The 19,322-nt window shown below is 66.1% G+C and overlaps 2 protein-coding genes across 4 annotated transcripts in view; one reads left to right on the top strand and one right to left on the bottom strand.

The window, feature by feature from the left end:
- LOC110390922 (dedicator of cytokinesis protein 2-like) overlaps window positions 1–19,322 on the top strand; it is a 52,590-nt gene that overhangs the window by 23,408 nt on the left and 9,860 nt on the right. Inside the window, exon 28 of the mRNA XM_021382513.1 lies at window positions 809–904. Coding sequence (XP_021238188.1) covers window positions 809–904 — 96 coding nt within the window. The remainder of the gene's footprint in view (window positions 1–808; window positions 905–19,322) is intronic.
- Window positions 3,089–17,706, bottom strand: LOC110390924 (protein FAM196B-like). 3 transcript variants are annotated; one of them, XM_021382516.1, is made up of 4 exons: window positions 17,654–17,706; window positions 8,056–9,768; window positions 5,324–5,398; window positions 3,089–3,472 (listed from the first exon to the last, which is right to left on the bottom strand). In XM_021382516.1, the coding sequence occupies exons 2-4, from the start codon at window positions 9,447–9,449 to the stop codon at window positions 3,292–3,294; spliced, it is 1,650 nt and encodes a 549-aa protein (XP_021238191.1). In that variant the 5' UTR covers window positions 9,450–9,768; window positions 17,654–17,706; the 3' UTR covers window positions 3,089–3,291. The 3 variants fall into 3 exon arrangements, with proteins under 3 accessions (XP_021238191.1, XP_021238189.1, XP_021238190.1); XM_021382514.1 differs by lacking the exon at window positions 3,089–3,472 and having other exon boundaries at window positions 3,482–5,398; XM_021382515.1 differs by lacking the exons at window positions 3,089–3,472; window positions 17,654–17,706 and having other exon boundaries at window positions 3,482–5,398; window positions 8,056–17,054.

Here is a 19,322-nt window from a genome sequence, read left to right as displayed (position 1 = left end):
GAGAGGCTGCTGAAGGGATGGGGTCTCCCCTTTCGCACGGGACCTGCTGTGCAAAGGGCCACTTGGGATTTCTGTACTCCGGGGTCTCAGTGTACAGCATGCGGTTGGAGCAGTGGGGATTTGCAGCTGCTGAGTGGGAGTTTTGGGAAGGATGAGTGGATGGAGGAGTGAGCAGAGCCACCTGGTGCGGGAGGAGACATGGGCTGCGCACAGGAGAGCAGCAGGTGGAATTCTTGGCTGAAGGTTCCCCTGGTTCCGCCCTTTCCCAGCTCTCTGTGCTCTGAGCACAGAGGCACAGAGCCTGGGTTGGACACACACTCCGTGCCCCGGGCTGTGCTGTGCCCCATGGTGAGTTCGGGGTCTCTGCTGACACTGCCAGTGCCACCACCCCCGACATTTCCTCGGGGTCACCCTGTGTTACACATCCCGGCCACCTCGCAGGAGCCAGAGCTGCTCAGCAGCACCGCAGCACCCTGCCGAGAGCGTGGGGACGATTCCTCCTGTGCCCACCTGGAGAGAAACCCCTGTTAACTCTGCAAAACTTCTGCAGAGCCCTGCGGGCCACAGAGCATGCAGGTTAGCACAGTTTCTAGCAGAGAGCTGCGGCAGAGCAGGAACCCGTGCTGGGGCTGCTCCCTGTGCGAGCAGCTCCCGCTCGATGGGCCCCAGTTCCCTGTAGCTCTCAGGGGCCGGGGTGCAGCGTGCGGCACCAGGGGTGCCCCCAGCCCGGCTCAGGGTCACCTGGGGAGATGAGCATCGCCCGCTCCCCGTGCCACCCGCTGCGGCCGTGACGCTCCGTGCCTTGCAGGTGAAGGTGAAGAGGCACGTCCAGCTGATCCTGGAGCGGCTGCTGCACACCGTCAACAGGAGGGTGATCGTCCTGGAGAGGGACAACAGCCTCAGGGTGAGTACCACCGCCTGTGCCCGGCGTGGGACCGCGCCGCGTCCCCTGGGGGTGAGGAAGGGAGGGGCTGCGTGATGCGGGTACAGGGAGCAGGTGGCAAATGTTCCTTGGCGGTGCCGTGGTGTCTGGCAGCAGCTGCTGGGGATGGGTTTGTGGGTATTGAACGCAGCAGGAGGCACGAGAGAGCCCAAAAAAGGAAGGAGGAAATGTGCCAGGAGTGGGTGGTGGAGCAGGGGGGGTGCTGGGAGGAGCACGCAGGGTGCTTGCGATGCAGGAAGCTCATTTGGAAGCAGATGAAGAGGTTTGGGCTGTATTCTCTGGAAAACAGTGACTGGACCCAACCGGCTTTCATCATTTTACACACGGGAGGAGCGTGCTGGGATGGTCACCTCGTGCTGAGCTGTTGGCAGGATGCAGCACGGCTGAGGCTCTGCGCGGAGCAGCTGCACCCGGTGCAGTGGTTTAATGATGCGGGAGGGGAAAACCATGCTCTGTGCAAGTGTGGCTGACCAGGCTGTGTGGAGCAGCCCGGGTTGTGTGGGACAAGGAGATGGGTCTGGAGGCATCTGGGGTGCAGTGCTGCGGGGAGCTGCCATGCCGTGTCACACCCTGCTGTCCAGTGCTGTGCCGTGCAGTGCCATGCTGCACTGTGCTGTGCCACGCACCGTGCCCAGGGAGGTTTTCTGGGGCAAACCTGTAGTTCTGCCATCCCGTGCTTAGCTCTCATTCATAAATACCTGGCTAAACCAAGGTGCTACGGGCAGGATGGGACCTTCCTTCTCACTGGCTGTGCTGCTGCGCCCTGGCAGAGGGGCCTGACTCCTTCACGAGCTGTTCCAGGCAGCACCTCTGTGGTCCTGGAGTGGCCCCATTGCTGAGGTGGTGGAGGGTGCTGTCCCTCCTACTTGCACCCAGCTGCAAGTAGCCCTGTGCTGGGCTGTGTAGGGCTGTATAAGGCTGTGCTGGGCTGTGTGGGGCTGTACAAAGCTGTGTGGGGCTGTGCTGGGCTGTGTGGTGCCGTGTGGGGCTGTGCCGGCTGTCAGGGTGGGCGGGCGCTTGCTGGTTGTGATTCAGGTGGATTCAGGCAGGCGATGCGTGCCAGGTTGGGCTTGGTATCATCTTGCTTTTAGCCTTTGTTCTCAGAATGCGTGATTCAGTGCCAGAGGAAGTGAGAGCACAAAAAGAGCTGTTTGAAGCTACCCACGGGGCTGTGACAGAGATAAGGAGGAGAGCTGGCTGCCGGAGCACGGCCTGATGCGCAGCGCGAGGAGAAGGAGAGCGATGCTTTGGCGGAGCCTCACTTTCTCTGCTCGCTCCTCTTCCCACGCTCTGGCCCCGCTGTGCTCTGGAAATGCTGTCTGGCAGCTTTCTCACCTCAGTTCATCGCTTTCACGGCGCTGTCGCAGTCCCGGGCTTCACCTCGTTGCTTGTGGCTGCTGCCGACCGCTCTGATCCCGGAGCCCGGTCCATCGACGCCGAGTTGCTCCTCTCGCGGGTTGCAATATTTGAGCTGCTAAATTCTGCCCCCCCGTCATTAGCTAGCGTGCCCTGCAGCCGGGGGCTTTGCCTGGCCAGGTGGATGCGGAGCAGGGGGGGGTCAGTCCCTGCCCTGGGCCGTGTGGGGCAGGAAGCTCCATCCCATGCAGACAGAACTGGGGCGGCCAGGCTGCGCAGTGACGCCGGCACACAACGAGCTCGCTGGGCAGAGGGAGGTGGCCTCACATTGCGCCAGGGGAGGCACGAGTTGGATCTTAGGAACGATTTCTTCTCCTGCAGAGTGGTTGGGCGCCAGCATGGGCTGCCCAGGGAGCGGGGCTCACCATCCCCAGGGGTGTTCAGGACCGTGGAGATGCGGGGCTGGGGGACGTGGTCAGTGGGCACGGTGGGATGGGGGGGGCTGGGGATCATGGAGGGCTTCTCCAGCCTCGGTGTCTGATTCTATGGGAGCTGCAGCGCTCCTGGGTCCCGGCCCACCCGCACTGGGGCTCCTCTCTCTCGCCCTTCTCTGCCGCCCCTGGCAGCGGGCACAGGACTCTCCCCCTGCCCCCACCGTACAGCGAGGGGCTCCCAGGACCTGCTGGAGCCGTGGGGCTGCTTGGGGTCAGGATGGGACGGCAGCACTGATGGGGGCCGGGGGCTGCTCCAGCCGCGTCCAGAACAGAAGCGCACAGCCAGGAGAGGGTGTAACAAAAATAGCGTCTCCCTAGAATTTATTGGTTTCTCCGTCAATACAGCCGCTGTTCCCCTCACCTCTTATTTACACGGGAGCTTCAGTACGTTAAACGGAACGGTTAAAAATATAAAAGCTGGTGCTACCCAAACCCTAACGTCAGAGGGAGGGAGAGGAGGCAGGAGCCGGTGTCTGCGGGGGCCCCGGGCAGCGCGGCTCACAGGAACCAGAAGCACTTGCGCCTGGATTTCTTGGCGTCCAGCTTTGCGGGGGGCGAAGGCTCCTGCCGGGCGGGGGGGACGGGCCCCGGCGCGGGGCTGCTCTGTGCTGCGTCGCCCTCCATGTGGCTCAGCACCCGCTGGAAGCGGCCCTCCTGCTGCCGAAAGTCGTGCTCCACGCTGCGGGGAGAAGGGACGGCGTCACGGCACTGCTGCGGCGCCGGTGCTGCGCTGGGGGCTCGGCTGGGGCTGCGGCCACCGCCACCCACTGCCTGCATGCTGCACGGCTGGGAGCGGGGTGGGGGCCGGACCTGGGCCCGGGGGCAGCTATCTGCCCACACATGGCACCGCGCTGCACCCAGAGCACGTGGGGACCCCCAGTACTGGAGGGACAGACCGACGGACAGCCCTGACCCAGTGGTGCTTCCCCCCTCCACTCGTAGCATCACAGCTGCTCTCGGAGCTGCTCTGCTTTTCTCCTGGCCGTGGCTCCCTGTGCTTTTCCTACTGTTTCATCCCCTCACCCAAGCTCCTTTGCCCTAAACACCAAACATACCACATCCCTCCTGCAGAGCTTAGCTGCTGTGTGGGCCCCCCCCGAGTGCCCGGAGCTCGTCCCCTGCACCCTGGGCTGGTGGCACTTTGGCGCCGGGTAGTTTGGGTTTTGTGCAGCAGAAGCTGAGTTCCTGATGTAGGAGTGCAGCAGTGCAGGGCAGAGGGGCGATGCTGTGCCCGTAACAGGAGAGGCAAGGGCTGGCTGTGAGCCCTGGGGGTCGCTGGGGGTCTACTGCAGTAGAATGCTCTGGGTATTGACCTGGCTGTGGTGGGAGCCGGCCCCCTGCCCTAGCTGGGGATCAGCGGGATGCAGTGCAGGAGCTGAGGTCTTTGGGACCCCTGAGAGCCCCTGGAAAGGGGCTGTACCCAGCCCTGACGTTACAGACCCCCACTGCCCTCGCGTCCCTGAGCCCAGTGCGGCCATAGCACCAGCAGCAGGGGTGAGAGTCTGATAGCATTCCTAATGCAAAGCACGTGGGCACCGCTGGTCCGGGTAGGGAAGGAGGGGACGCATCACCCACCGCCAGCACCAGGTCTCCTGCGCGTCCCCAGAGCCCCCCGCTGTCCCTGCAGCACCCGCAGGCAGGGCACTGGAGGCCACGTGCTGCGATGCTCCCTCACCCGGAAAGCGCTTCCATCTCCGAGCAGCCACCTCCCATCAGATCAGCAAGGTGCTGCTGCCAACACCGCACGTGGCACTGACACCCGTGCAGCACGCCGGCACCCCGTGCTCCCTGACCACCCGTCCCCATTCCTCCCACCTCTGCAGGCACCCAACCACCTCCGTTCCCCCACAGCTGCGTGCACCCCTTGCACAGCACCCGGCACAGCCCTGTGCAGCTGCCCCAGTCCAGCTCCCACCGTGTCCCACCGGAGCCTTTTCCCCGCACGTGGAGGCAGCGGAGCCCAGCGGGAGCCCGCAGCAGGACCCACCTCCCCAGCAGTGCCATCTCTCCCAGCCGCAGTGCCGCATTGAGACAGCCTCGTCAGTCCCAATTAGCGCTGACGGCCCCCACGAGCTATCGCGGGGAGCTGGCTCTGGGCTCTGGTGGCAATGAGCCGGCAACGAGAGGCAACCCCAGCAGGGCTGCAGCAGCGCGAGGGGACAGAGCTGGGTGGGGGACGGAGCTGGGGCACCCCCAGCCCTGATGCACCCCAGGAGCTCACACCGTCCACCCATGGTGCTGCCCAGGGCCGGCTCTGAGCGCATCATCGGTAACAGAAGGAGCAATGCCCGGCAGGAGCCCGGGGAGGAGCTGGGACACAGCAGAGGTGCAGGGAGAGCACCTGGCTCCTTGCTCGTCCTGCACCGGGACAGGATGGGGACCCTGCTGGCCCTGTACAGCGGTGCTGCATCCTGCCCTCGGGCTCAGGGAGGCATTTCTGCTATGAACAGGGAGCACGGCGTGGAGTGACGGTGGAGGAAAAGCTGCACGAGTGCAGGAACGTCCCCAGGGCGGCAGCGCTGCCCCGTACCTGTAGATGATGCAGGCACAGTCCCGGCACGTCCCGCAGTTGGCGATGTCCTGCCCCGTCCGGTACGAGTGTCGCCTGCAATGGAGCAGAAGTGCAGTGAGCGGGGAGCCCCAGTCCCAGGACCCTCCTCTGCGCCCGTACCACTGCCAGGAGCCAGGGCTACAGCTCCGCTCCCAGCTCCCAGCCCCTCTCCCAGCTCCCAGCTCTTCTCCTCTCCTCCCCATGCAGTGCCCTTTGGTGTCGGGCTGAGCGTGGTGCTTCTCGGCTCAGCTCATTTCTCACTGGGTTGCAAACCAGACGGGCGCAGCAGAAGCCCCAAGTCCAAGCACGCCGTCAGCCTCATCTCATCACCGCCCCAGAGCTGCACCTCGTGCCCAGGGCCGCCCCAGGACACCCCACACACGGCACCATGGAGGGAGTGGGATCGTGGGCAGTGTGGGGTCTGTGCGGGGGCACTCCAGCACCCAGCGGTGCCCGGCAGATGGGCAGGGGGAGAGGTGCCAGCCTAATCGCCAGCCTACGCTGGATTTATCTTTTTTTGATGTTTTTGAACAAAAGCATCCTCCTCCTCCAGGGAAGGTGCATGGGACTGAAATAAAGCGGAGCTGGCTGACAGGCCCCAAAGGTCAGCTCAGCCCCAGAGCCATCCTCCTCCCGGATCTCTGCAGAAATGCTATGTGCTGCTGGTGCTGAGCGCAGCCCCACGCGGTACCGGGCTGACGGCTCCTGCTGGAGCTCAGAGCTCCACGGGCAGCGCCTCGGGCACTATAGGGAAAGTGCCCCGATAAAGTTTGGTCCCCCAGCAGATGCCCCCTCCCCACCCCCCCCCGGCCAAGCGAGGCTGTGGCTTTCTGGGGGCAGCCAAGAAAACACCCCCTGTCCCACATACCCGTCACATTTCCCTGCTTAAACTATTTCCCTGTTTCTCGACCTTGATCACGGTTGCTCTCAGCCTGCAGAAACTGGGTCTTGTAGTGCACCAAATTATACCTTCCAATGGGGATTATAGCACCGGCACCTAAATTAGACCACGATACCTTGTATATACGTACAGTAAAAGCACACATAGACGTGTGTGTGCACCCAGTGCGGTACAAGCGGCGCCTTGGGGATGTGGGGATGCTGCAGGGGCACTGTGGGGTGGGTGGCACCGCCGGTGTGCGCGACCTTAGGGCCACCCCACAGCTGTGACACCGACCTGCGGCCGGGCTGCCCCTAGGAGGGACACCGGGATCATCCTTGATGGGATCTCCTACCCCGCTCCTTGTGCCTCTGGGCGCCTTCTTTGCTCATTTGACCGCAGCAGCTTATGGAGCTGAGATCTTAATTAAGCTGCTCGTGGTGAAGCTCAATCAGCTTCAGCAGGCAAACTCACCCAGGCGGCAGGAGCCCTTTCCATGGGCTCTGCTGTGGACTTGCACAGCTGGACATGGCACTGCGGGCAGTGAGGGCAGCAGGCAGGAGCTGCACTGTGGGGGGGGCACTGCCAGCCCACATCCTGTGCCCATTGCACAGGGCAGTGGACCCTCGTGCAGCCCTGAAAGGCGAGGGCCAGGCGGATGCTGTTCTGGGGAAGGGAAGCACCGTGCCCTGCTTCTGCGCTCACTAACGCTTCTGTGGGATCCTCACAGCCACCATTAGCCCTAACTGGAAGGAGGCACTTAGCAGCAGTTTAATTTGGTTAAACAATTAAGCGCGCGCTCAGGCAGGAGGGCCAGGACTCGAGCAGGTGCCCATCTGGCAGGGCAGAGCTCTCCACGGGTGCCACCCGAGCATGGTGCCAGACACAACGTGTGAGCGGTGCTGGGCACGCGCCCGGCTCAGCGCCTGCGGCAGGAACGGCTCTGCCAGTGTGAGGACAAACTAACGAGCTGCCAAGCTAATGAGCTGCCCCATCCCTGTGCCCCAGGCCGTTCCCACACAGTGTGGCTGCGATGCTGCCTGCAGCTGGTACGGGTGGTGGTCGCCACCAGCACCATCACCACTGCTCCTGGGCCACATTAGACATGGGTAGATCATTGACCAGTCAAGGTGCCGAACCCTGCCCACCACCAACCCCGCCAAGCCCTACCAACCCCCGCTGAATCCTGCCCAACCATGCCAAACTCACCAAATCATGCCAAACCCTTCCAAACCCTGCCAAAATGTGCCCCCTGGGCAGCCCTCCCAGCGTAGGGCCCCATGCAAAGGCTCTGCCTCACTGATGGCTGAGCTGGGGGAATCCTCGCAGGTCATTAAAGGGAACATCCTGAGCCATGGCCAAGGCAAACCAGATGGGTGGTGGGGCCCCTCCTGTGGGGCACGCATAGTAGCACAGGGACCCACCCCTGGATACAGCCCTATGATTCCCAAGGTGAGAGCAGGTGTGAGGAGCAGTGCACGCCTGGTGCAGGAGGGGAGCACAGCGGCTGCCCCAGGGCATCTGCAGCAGTGGAGCCCATAGCTGGGACACGGTGCCGGCTCTCTGCTCCCAGTGACTGATGGGGACAGCAGAACCAAGGGGGTCCCTGCTCCCCTCGTCCTCTGGCTGGCACAGGAAGAACAAGCCAAGGGCTGGCAGGTCACTACCCCGAGTCACAGTGCCAAGCAGATCAGGATGGCAGCTCTGAGCTGCTCGGGGGGAAGCACGTCTGGAAAGGGACATGGCTCACATCCTTGGCACGGCCACCCCCGTCCGTCACCAAAGCCCCCATAGAGACAATGACCCCCCCGACACCGCCCCATCTACTCACCCGTCCCGCTGGGCCTCCTTCTTCTCCAGGTCCTGGATGACGTCCAGCAGCACGCGGATGGTTTGCTGGCTGGTCTCCAGCACCCCTTCCAGGGACTGCAGCTGGGACTGCAGGTCCCCCTGTGCCCCCTGTCCCTGAGATGTGTGGCCGTGCTCGTCCCCCGCCGCGGCTCCCGGTGTCCCCTTGGCCGCCACCACCATCTGCAGCAGGTCCTGCACGTGGCGCAGCGTCTCCGACTGCTGGGTGGTGAGGCAGGGCTGCCCATACTGGGGGGGCTCCGGTGCGTGCCCACCGGGCTGAACCGCTGCACTGAAGCCGTGCTGGGGTCCCTTGTGCCTCTCCGGAGCCGCCTGCTCGTGGCCGGGCTCGGCAGCCCGCAGCCGGCTGCAGATGTCCTGGGTGTCCGGATGGCCGAGTGCAGCTGGTGTGGTCTCCAGTGCGGCGGTGGCAGAGCTGTGCCAGCCGGGCGCTGGTGGGGTGGGCGCTGGGGTGCAGCAGGGCCTCCCCCAGGGCGAGCCGCAGAGCTGGTGCTGGGGTGGCGAGGGGTCGCGGGGGGGGTTGCCCTGAGCTGGCTGGTGGAGGAGGGGCGGCTGGCGATGCCCGCGGGGCAGGCTGTGCTCTGAGTCGCTGCGGCCAAGCACCCACACCTCAGAGGAGGGCTGAGACTGGGCACAGGGCACGGAGGCTGGGCGCTGGGGGAGCCCCCGCCCACCCCGGGGGGTCCCGCCGGGCCGGGCGCAGGGCTCGGTGGGGCAGCTCCTGGCTGAGGGAGTACAGCTGGCAGCGGGGCACCCGGCCGTGCCCGGGTATGGGGGACAGGGATCCCTGGGTGGTGGCGGCGGCACGTGGCACGCCGCGGGGTGTTGGGTGAGGGAGGGGGCACGCTCGGGGGTGGGCGTCTGCGGGGGAACAGCCCGCACCGAGGCGGCGGGTGCGGCCCCCCCCGGGCAGCGGGAGCTCCCCAGGGCGGCGAGCAGCCCCGCGTCCCTGGCCACATCGCAGACGCTCCCGCTGTGGGGCCGGGGGGCCTGGAAGGGCTTCTGGAGGCTGGGGGAGGTTTGGATGGCAGCGCTGGCGCAGGCCTTCCTGGGCATGGGCAGCGTCAGCGAGCACGGCTGGGCCTGGGGCCAGCTGCGCCGCGAGGCACAGAGAGCCGCCGGCTCAGGGGGGGCCCTGGGGGGCGGCGAGGCACGTGGGGTGTTGGGGCCGGGGGCGGGCGCTGGGGGGGGGCTGCCCTCCACCAGGTCCTTGAAGCGCACCTGCTGCGTGCGGTTGCGCCGGCGCCGCAGGCGGCTCTCGATGTCGGGCGAGTCGCGGTTGAGCAGCACCGAGCGCACCGTCATGGCTTTCTCCTGGCTGCCCTCACCGGAGGGCAGGGGATCCCGGCTGAGCATGGCTCACAGCCCCGCGGCCGTGGCCCCTGCGTTGTGCCCGTCCCCGGAGCTGCCTGGGGCGGCGGGCGGCCTCATCCCGCACCGCCGCGCAGAGGGGATGCCGCGCAGGAGGCGGGCAGGGGGCTGCAGGGCATGCTGCCCACCTCCCGCACCTACGGCCCCCGGCACGCGGGCGCCCCGAGCACCCTGCCCAGCATCGTGCCTCCCCGCTGGCAGCTCATGGTCCCGCCGCCGTCCGCTGCACTCAGTGCTCTCCGCGCTGAGCTCCACGGAGCTCCAGATGCTGTCTGGCCCCGTGCATGGCTCCCGGCTCCCTGACCTGCAGGGACAGAGAGAGGTGGGTGACCCGGCCCTGCGCCCGCCGTTCCCGCAGACGGGGATGTCTCCCGCTGCCCCGCGGAGCTGCCGGCCTCCGTGCGCCCTCCCACCCCCCATCCCGCGTGGCCATCACCAAACGCAAAGAGACAAGCTTTGATCTCTGGCACTGCCTCCTCAGCACAAAGGGAGAAGGGAAAAAAAGAAACCCCTTTAGCATAAACACGTTACAAGTTCACAGCTCAAATCAAGCAGAAGAAGCCGTTAAAAATAGCTCTGCCTTGCTGGGACTCGGTACCTCGTGTTCGGAGGGTGTGGGGAGCACAGCAGGATGGGACGGGCACAGCTCTGGGCACGGGGAGCTTGGGCGTGGGGACGGATGGACCCCATCCCCATCCTGCCATCACTGGCACACAGCTGCGCATGGCTCCCCTCCCCAAGCAGGGAGGGCACAGCCTCCACCCAGCCCTGCCCCAGCTGTGCCCCACACCAGCTCTGAGCCCCCGTGCCCATCTGGCTCTCCTGCCCACACTAGTTACCCACCACTGCCTGGCCCCTTGTGCTGCTGGGGCACACGGCACCACGCAGCGCTGCATGGCACCGCGCAATGCCTGCCTCCTGCACCTGGCACCAGCAGTGCCCCGTGGCACCGTGCAATGCCTGCATCCTACACTTGGCATCAGCAGCGCCCACCCTCTCTGCAGCTGGCAGAGCCCTGGGCCCCACAGTGGCCCATGGGGATGGGCGCTTTGCTCTCCGTGCAGCCCTGCTGCCGCCCTGTGCCGCTGTGCCCGGCTCTCGTTGTAATGGAGCGGCTGTCTCAGCACCGTGGCCCATAGTCCCCGTGTGCCGGTCATGAGCAAACTTCCCGTGTGTTGACGGCGTCGGCTTCCGCACACGTCCCGGGACCCAGGGGGAGCTCAGTGAGCACCCAGCCGTGCCCAAGCAGTGCAGGTGCCACACACTGCATATCTCCGTGCCCCTCGCTGCTGCCCCTCACCCAGCACTGTGCGGATGCTGCTCCACACGCCACCCGCCGCCTCCCAGCCGTGTCCCTTCCCCGCTCCTGGAGCCGTGCCCGGGCACCAGGGGGTGTTTGCGAGGCAGGAGGCAATGGGGTGTCTTGGTATGGACAGCAACAGGCTGAGCCAGGGAGCGGGATCGCTGCCACGTGGGGCTGCTGCGTGGTGGGGAGGAGCGGCCCCGTGCTCACCCCTGGTCTGGGGCAGCTGACCGGGATGGGGCAGACCCGCTGGGACCACGGGACCCACTCCAGCCCCGCGGTGTAGGAGCGGCGTCCCCAGCGACAGCTGTGCCAGCGTGCTGCCACCGAGCGCGTTTCCCGTATGGGCAGGCAGCACGTCCCCGTACAGCAACCAGCATCCTGCACGTGGGCTGGCACCAGCGCGGCCTGGGGAGCGCTCCCAGGGGTCAGGGTGCCGGGAGGGTGCCAGGAGCTCCCACAGCCCGGCACAGGGCAGGAGCGCTGCGGGCACCATCCATGTGCTTTGGGCACACACGGCCCTGCAAACCCGCGGCGTGGGCCACAGAGCAACCCCAGAATGCTCCGCTGCCCACGCAGCCAACGCGGAGCTGTCAGTCAGCAGCACTCTGCCGAGGCACCCTGCGCCTCCGAACCCAGCACCGCTGGAGATCTGAGGCACGGCACAAGGACAAAGAGAAAACCGATAAATTATACATGTGCTGACTGCATTTGGAGAACGGTTCTGAGGCTGTCAGACACCAAAAGCTAGGACCCTCCCGCTCGTCCTTCTGCATATGCATTACGGTACGGTCAGGTTTAGTGCTGTGCTCAGGCTCTGCTTCTGGCATGCCCGCGTCTCCCCGTGCTAATAATGAGTCCTGCTGGGGGACCGAACCAGGACCACGCAACCAAGCGGCTGCTGCATCTCAGGCACCCCCTGTACCAGAGCTGAATACGAAGGAAACATCTCTGCCGACAGATCCAGCTGGAAGCACAGCTCCAGGGACATTTTGGATGCACAGAAAAGGCCACTGGGAGAGGCTGTGCAGGAAGCGCAGGCACCCAGCGCTCAGCACATCGGGGCTCTCCAGCTGCTCTCTTCCAGCATGTTTGCAGGGAGGTGGTGCTCAGGCCCACGCACGCCGATGCGCTGTATCCCACCCGCCTTCCCGTGCCCACAGCTCCTGCGCCGAGGCACCCTATGCAAGACCTGAGATCCCAGACTGGGGGCACAGGAGCAGAAGTGTCCCTTGTTAATGTCACCCTGCCCAGAACGAGGCACGGTGGAGCCTTTCTGGGCTCCTAAAACCACGTCAGCCCCTTCAGGGCTGAGCCCAGGGCTGCAGCTGTTCCAGCAGTTCCTCTCTGTAGAAGAACGGCCAGGACCGGGGGAACGGGCAGATGGGAGGGGACAGCTGAAGGATGAGAGCTGCGCGGTGGCTGAGCTGTCCTCAGGCGCCCTGTGCCTGCAGCCCTCCAGCAGTCCCTGCTCCAGGGCGAGCGTGGGGGCTGCTCACGCCGGCACCCCGACCCCGTGCCCAGCAAACACAGACACACCGGTGTTAAACCCAGAGGAGAGCGGCTGCGCAGCGCCCGAGGCCGCAGCAGGAGGCAGAGAGGACCGAGCCATCCCAGCGCTCCGCTTCTGGCTGTGCACCGTGGGCTGGGAGTCCCTGTGCCCAGCTCTGCCAGCAGGACTGTGCCATGGAGGGCAGGCTGCCTCTACCCGCCCTGCCCGCTGCTCCAACAGGCCCGACGTGCACAAACACAGGGCAGCCACGCTCCTGGAGGTGAGGCACCACCAGAGCCACGGGCACCTCTGTGCAGCACGGCATCCCGGCAGGGAAGCCCCGGGGCCACAGGGCCTTCTCCTCTCCCGGTTCCAGGTGTGATGGTGGCATCCAGACCTCGGGAGAGCCCCCGTGCTGTGGGACGATGCAGCAGAGGCGGAGGGGCACGGGGACCACCAGCACGGCACCAGCCAGGGCAGCGGTGGGACGCGCTCAGAGCCTGATTAGTGACAGCTGAAGGACGGCAGCGCCAGCACAGGGCTCTGGGAAGCACGGTTCATCAAACCCATTTGCTGTCTGTTTTGATGAGATTCCCAGTTTGGTCAACGAAGGTAAAAGCCTGGATGGAACAGACTTAGATCTCTGTAAGGCATTTGACATTTTCATGGAGAAATCAGGAAGATACGAAAGCAATGTGCCACGCATTAAATGGATTAAACCCAGGCTAACCAGCATGTCTCAAGACATAACCATCCAGGGCTCGGCACCAAACGGCAGCGCTGCTGGCCGGGTCCTGCGGAGGGGCACCGGGCCCCGCAGTGACGCCGGTGTCAGTGACCTCAGAGAGGAGAAGCCAGCACTGACTGTACTTGTGGACGATGCGGAGACTGGGAGAAGGATGAGGAATGAGAATGACAAATACGATGTCATGTGGGAATCAAGGAAAGAGCACTGCAGAAAAGGAGTCTCAGCGGTGGGAAGCGGCTCTGCTCTGCAGCCCCACAGGTAAAGTGCAAGAGAACAGCGCCCGAGAGCCAGAGGTCATCGCTCTCAGACGGGGAAGGACCTTCCTGAGAGGTGAGGCCATCTGGTGCCAGAGCGACTTGGCCAAGATTCAGGTGGTGATGGATGCTCTCCTGACAATTATTTAAGGTCTGAGTGTTTTCCTCCTCTTGCTCAATTACAAGCGGCAGATCATATCAAGTGATTTACGGATAAAACCAGATGACGCCACCATAATGCAATAAATGACAGGAGCACCTCAGCGTGGGCTCTGGCTCCATGGGGTGCTCGGGGCAGTGGGGACGGGTGTCCCAGCAGCTGCTTGGTGCCTGGAGCCACGGAGGCGTCGGGGGTGGGGTTCCCCTCTCCTGGCCACCACCACCACCACCGAACAGCAGCGCTGGATCCCACCCCGCAGTCACAGGGCCTGGCACACTGCAGGGCCCAGCTGCCCGGTGTCACCCTGCCCAGCACACCGTGGGTCCCGGCTCCCGGCTCCTCGGGCAGGACACCAGGGACAGGACACCCTGCCAGCTCCGCTGGGGACCCTTCCGCACCCATCCTCCACCTCCTCCTCCTGGCGACGTCTGTGGTAGAAGGAAAACCAGAGCAGACACATAAATCTTCTCCTCAAGACGCAGGAAGCCAGGAGATTAGATTTATGAGAGAGGAAATCATCTACTTCTGGAGCTGCAGAGGAGAGCAGCTAATTACCCGCCTCTACTACAGGGTGCGACGGCTCCTCCTGGGACAGAGCCTCCGCTGCCCCTGAGCTCGGACACGGCACGAGGTGCTACGGCAGCGGGAGGCAGCGGAGGATGAGGTGTGTGCTCACAGCCGGAGGCCGGGCAGCAGCCAGGTGCACGACGCAGTCGCAGCAGCGGGACCTCATCCCATCTTGGCTCCAAGAGGACTCGGTGCGTTTGTGCTCAGCACGGAGCATCCACGGGACTCAAGGGCGGAAGGCGGAGTGTTGATCAGCAGTGCCAGCAGGCAGCTCCTCGCGGCGGCGGTGCCAGCACGAAGCCAGCACGTGCCCTGCCCTCACAGCTGCTCTTGGAGGCCCTTCCATCGCCCCACGTTTGGAGGCGTGCAGACCTCCTGGTTTCCTGCAGGCACTTAATCGCGGCCACTTTATCCTCCCCCGCCTGTGCCTGGGCCGGTGCCGTACGTCCTCTCGAGCAGCTCTGCTCCTCCTTGGCCCAGAGCCCTCGTGAGCCACATCCTGCCTCACTGGCCCTTTATACCCGTGCTCTCACGGTGAGGACGCACACTGCTCTGTGGCAGCGGGTCCCAGCAGCACCTGTTACCCTGCACCTCTCCCCTGTGGCGTTCCCAGCAATGTCTTGCACTGCTTCTGCACCCCCGTGGCCCAACCAGAACGCTGCCAGCCCGAGGACGGCTGCAGAGTGCCGCGATGGAGCCATGCACGCTCACAGCAAATGCCACGCGGGCGCCGCGGAGGAGCACCCCCAGCACGGGGCTCCCTTTTGGCAGCAGGTGCCTGGTGGAAGTGGCAGCTCGCACGAGCCGAGGGATCTGCGTGCATCCATCTTTATTTAGGTCACTGGCTGAAGGGCCCTGCAGGAAAATGAGTCACGCTCCCGGCCCCGGGGCCAGGACGAGGCAGGCGCTCCCTGTGCCCCAGCACCTCCCGCAGGGTCCTGCAGCCCGTGCCCAGAGATAGGAACCCAGCGACTGGGGAAGAGGCAGCGACGTCCTCCTGGCACCCGGCACCTCCTGCCATCGCCCCATCGCATCGCGCTTCCTTCAGCCACACGCGCACGGGTGCAAGTTGGACGGGGACTCGACGCGGCCTGGAGACGCGGCAGCACACGGAGCCTTTGCAGAAAGCCGTCAGGAGCCCGCAGAGCCCGAAGCGTTCTCTGCCTCCAGCGCTAACACACACGGCCGGCGGGCAGCAGTGCTGGCGCTCCCGCTGGGATTGCCTTCGCTCCCAGCTCTTTGCAATGCAGAGGAGCGTGGCCGTCACCATCTCAAGCACGAGGTGAGGAGGCAGCGACCTGCCCAGGGGAATGCAGCCCACGCGGGCAGCGCGTGGAGCAGGGAGAGGTGAGGAGGCGGTTTCCCATCCCAGCGCTGTCCTTAATGGCAGCATGGCTGTGGCGCTGCTCGGCCGCCTCTTCAGGGATACAGAAGTGACCACCTCGGGACGGGCTGGCTGCTGCCTTCCTGGCACACGTGGCGTGGGCAACGCGATGTTCCCCCAAGTCCCAGAGTCAGCCCGTGCAGGGGCACGGACGTGGGGAATCGGCCGACACGAGACCTGGCCGGGGCTGGCGCTGCCCCGAAGTAGTTACAGGACAAATGAAATAGGACGTGGCCCGAAGGCTCGTGCTCACGGGAGGCTCAGCGCATCACGAGACATCCCACAGCTTCACGGCTTTCCCTGGGGGAAGCATTGCCCCACGCAGAGCCAGGCCGGGCTGCACCTGGAGGCACAGTGCCACCAGCAGCCGGGGCAGGATGCGCTCCCGTGCACGCCAGGATGCCGCTAGAAAGCCTCAAGCTGTCTGCAGAGCGCATCTCTGGAAGGAGCTGGAAAGGTTCCGTCGCTCAGCATTCACAAGCTGGCGGTCACAACACCGTGCCACGCGTGCGTCTGCCCGGGGGGGGGCTCAGCCCCACGGGTGGGTGCGCGGCCCCGCAGCAGCTCCGAGCACGCAGCCCCGCAGGGAGCGGCACCCATCCCACGGCCACGCGCAGGGTGCAGCCCCGACAGCAGCCACTGCTGCATGGGCAGCGGGAGCCGAGGCTGCTGCGGCTGCAGCTCCCGGCACCGGTGCGGAGAACGTTGTCTCAGAATACAAATTCCTGCCTTTAAGTGGATTCCCAATGCCATCCAGCAGGCACCCCCCCCTGCTTTATGCGCCTTAGACAACGCTCGCTACCGGGGGGATTTGGAAATTAGCGAGTGCCTTTCTGCGCCGCGTGCCTCAGTTTCCCCTCCCGCAATAAAGCCGGGATGATGCGGATCTTTGATACCAGCACACGCTGATCAGAAGCGCTGGATGCAACAGAAGTATTGTTACTACAGATGGAAACGAGCCCGCTAATTGTTCGTGGCCTCTGAGCGCTACCACACTATGAAAAAATTATAATAATTATTATTCATCAAGAAGATAACCTCTGTCTCGGGGAGCTCCCGTGTTTAAGCCTGTTCTGCTGCTCCACACGGGAGGATCCGGAGCACGGCACGGCGGACGCGACTCCCACCAGGAGCCGAGCGGGGCCGGCACGCCGCGCCCACCGCCGCCTGGAGCCGCCGCCTGGGCTCCGGGGGACGCGGGCAGGGCGCAAGGACGGGCATCCAGAGTCGCCGCTCACCGTCCCTCTGCGGGCACAGCCGCGCAGCCGGCTCGCAACCGTCGCCCGCGTGCACCCGCCGCGCTCCGCACGAAACGACGGCTCCGTGCGGACCCTTCCGCTGACCCCGCGGCCCCCGCTGCCGGAGGAGATGAGCCGAGCAGCCCCCGGAGCGCGGTGCCCTCCCGTCTCACCCCGCCCGGCCGCCGCCGGAGCCCCACGGTTCACGCGAAGGCCTCGAGCCGAGCGCACGGCGCCGGGAGCTGCCGGGAGCAACGTGGGCTGCATCCCTCCCTCCGGCGCCAGCGGCCGTCCCCGCGTCAGAGCGGCGTGCGGTACCCGAAGTGACAGCCCCGGGATCGCGTGTGCGCGTGTCAAACGCAGCCCGGCTCCGCTGACGGACGCGTCCGCTAACGAGGGGCGGCAGCGAGGCGGGCGCCGCCGGAGCCCTCCCTGCCCGCGAGCCCCCCGGGAACGTTCCGCGAGCGGCGCTGCCCCGGGCTCCGGGCGGCAGCGGGGAGGGGGCTGCGGCGCGGGGCAGAGCCCGGGGGGCTCCGGCGCTTCTCGCGCGGCGGATCCCAGCGCCGCGGATTCGCCTCCCCCAGGCACGCGCTCCCGCCTCCAGCATGGCCGCGTGCCTCCGGGGACCCCCGCCCCGCGCTCACCGCGCAACCTGGGGGGCTCCGGCCAGGCGGCGGGGCGGAGGAGCCCCGGGGGCCCCTGACCCTCACGACGCACGGAGCGGAGGCTGCCCGGGGCTGCTCGGTGCCGAGCGTCGCGCTGCCGCCGCGGGGAGAATCGGGCACGGCCGCCCGGGCTCCGCAGCTTCCCCCGGGCAGCCCGGCCCCGCGCCCCCCGCCCCGCCGAGCACCGCGCGTCCCGCGCCGCCCCGAGGTCCCGGTCCCGGCCCAGCGATTCCCGCAACGCGCCGGGGCTGCCGGCCCCGGGGTCCCCCTCGGCCCCCCGGCCCCCGCGCGCTGCGGGGCCGATCCCCGCGGGGCCGAGCCCAAGCCCGGTCCCGGCCCGGCCGCCCCTCCCCGGACTCCCCGCTCCCAGCCCGGTACCTGGTGCTCGGCGGCGGCGGTGCAGGGCGGTGTGCGCGGAGCGCGGCCGGGGCGGAGCCGCGCGGGCTCGCCGGTACCGGGAGGCGGAGCCGAAGGGGCGGGGCGGCAGCGCGCCCGCCCGCCGGCAGCAGCGGGGCTGGGAGACGCGGGGAGCCCCGCCAGACCCGCACTGTCCGCGCCGCACGCGGGGAATCACCGTTCCTCGCGTGTCCCTGCGCGGCAGCGCGCGCCGGGCGCGTCCTCGGTCCCGTCCCCGCGCGGCTCCCGCAGGTCGTGCCGCCGGACTTGGCTGCGTTACCCCGTCACCTCCAACCTCCCGGCCCGTCCTTGCCCGGGGCTGGGTCCCAGGAGCGCTGCCCTCGGCCCGCCCCGTCCCGGCAGCGCGCGGGCAGCGGGTGCTTGCACCGAGCGGGGCGGCGGGGAGCAGGAGGTGGGAAAGCGCCGGGTCCCCGGGGCAGGGAGCAGCCGGCAGGAGCCCGGCATCCCTCGGCCGCCACGAACCCTCTCCTGCTCCGAGCCCGCTCCGTCTGCGGCCGTTGGGCTGAGCGGCGGCTCCGGGCACGGTGGCTTTGCGGGGGACTATCTGGGAGCTGGGTCCTTTGTGTCTGTGACCAGCGGTGGGGTCTGTGGGCCGCCACAAGGGTCGACGTGCTGTGCCAGGCTGCTGCGGGGTCCGTTCCCCACGCACACGCCATCTGCCAGCTGAACTTCTATATGTGCAGCAGCACCTGGCTGTGGCTCGCCGGCAATGTAATTTAAATGTAAATACAGCTTCCCCCGAACAAGGTGTAGCAGGCCGTGCAGGGAGTTCACCTGCATCTAATTCCAGCTGCCACCAGCACAGCTGCTTTCAGATGCCTGAGCAAATCTCATCACATCCCCAGCACACGCTGCCTTGCAGGGAAGTTTCCCCCTGCCCTCCTGCCTGGCTGCTGTAGGGCTGTGCTGGCCCGGGCGGCCCTTCTCCCTGTGCTGGTGGTGGGTGACACCCACGCATTTCTCATGCATGTTGGGTGCATGAGAAATTCCCCCCAGACCCCACGTGCAGCTGCTGCTGGCCGTGCTGTCCTTCAGCTTCAGGCCTGCGGCTTCGCATTGATGCTAACAGGATTGGGGTTTGCGGGGTTGTCATTCATCTGCTTCTCACCAGATCCCTGCTAAGCTGCCTCCATCCCCGGCTTCAGCTGCTCCCATCCCAGGGCTCTCCATTCCGTAGCACTGAAGTGCCCACAGGCAGCCTGGGCCCTGCCCTGCCCCCGCACAGTGCCAGGTCCCGGGCACCAGGGCTGCTTTATGTTTTCTCCAGGAGCACGCTGCTCTCCTGATGCTTTGTGGCACCCTCACGGCTGAGGCTGGCGCTGGGAGCAGGCTCCTGTGCAGACACCTCCAGCTGCATGCAGGGGAGGGTCTGCACGCACCTGGGGTGCAGGCTCAGCGGTGCCCCTTGCAGACCCCCAGCAGGGAACGGCGGGCAAGCTTCAAGCAGAAGTGGCTGGCGCTGTCTCTCGGAGCTCAGCACTGCAGCTGAAGCCAAATGCCCCGAGCTCAGACCTGGAGCTGAGCAGCACCCGCCTGCAGGGACCAGCAGCGCCGACCCCATGGCTCAGGCGCCTGCCCTGCTCGCCTCAGAACAGAACCTTGGGCACGCAGAGCAGGGCTGCAGCTAATG

The sequence above is a fragment of the Numida meleagris genome, unplaced genomic scaffold (genome assembly GCF_002078875.1).
Source record: "Numida meleagris isolate 19003 breed g44 Domestic line unplaced genomic scaffold, NumMel1.0 unplaced_Scaffold250, whole genome shotgun sequence".
NCBI classification, from domain to species: Eukaryota; Metazoa; Chordata; class Aves; order Galliformes; family Numididae; genus Numida; species Numida meleagris.
This window is presented reverse-complemented; position numbering and strand designations above follow the sequence as displayed.

What these genes read in the sequence shown, in the direction of transcription:
- LOC110390924 (XM_021382514.1), bottom strand. Translation starts at nt 9,449, where the DNA reads ATGCTCAGCCGGGATCCCCTGCCCTCCGGTGAGGGCAGCCAGGAGAAA. An exon ending in AAGGAGGCCCAGCGGGACGG is followed by an intron (nt 5,399 to 8,055) that starts GTGAGTAGATGG and finishes GCTCCATTGCAG; the next exon opens with GCGACACTCGTACCGGACGG.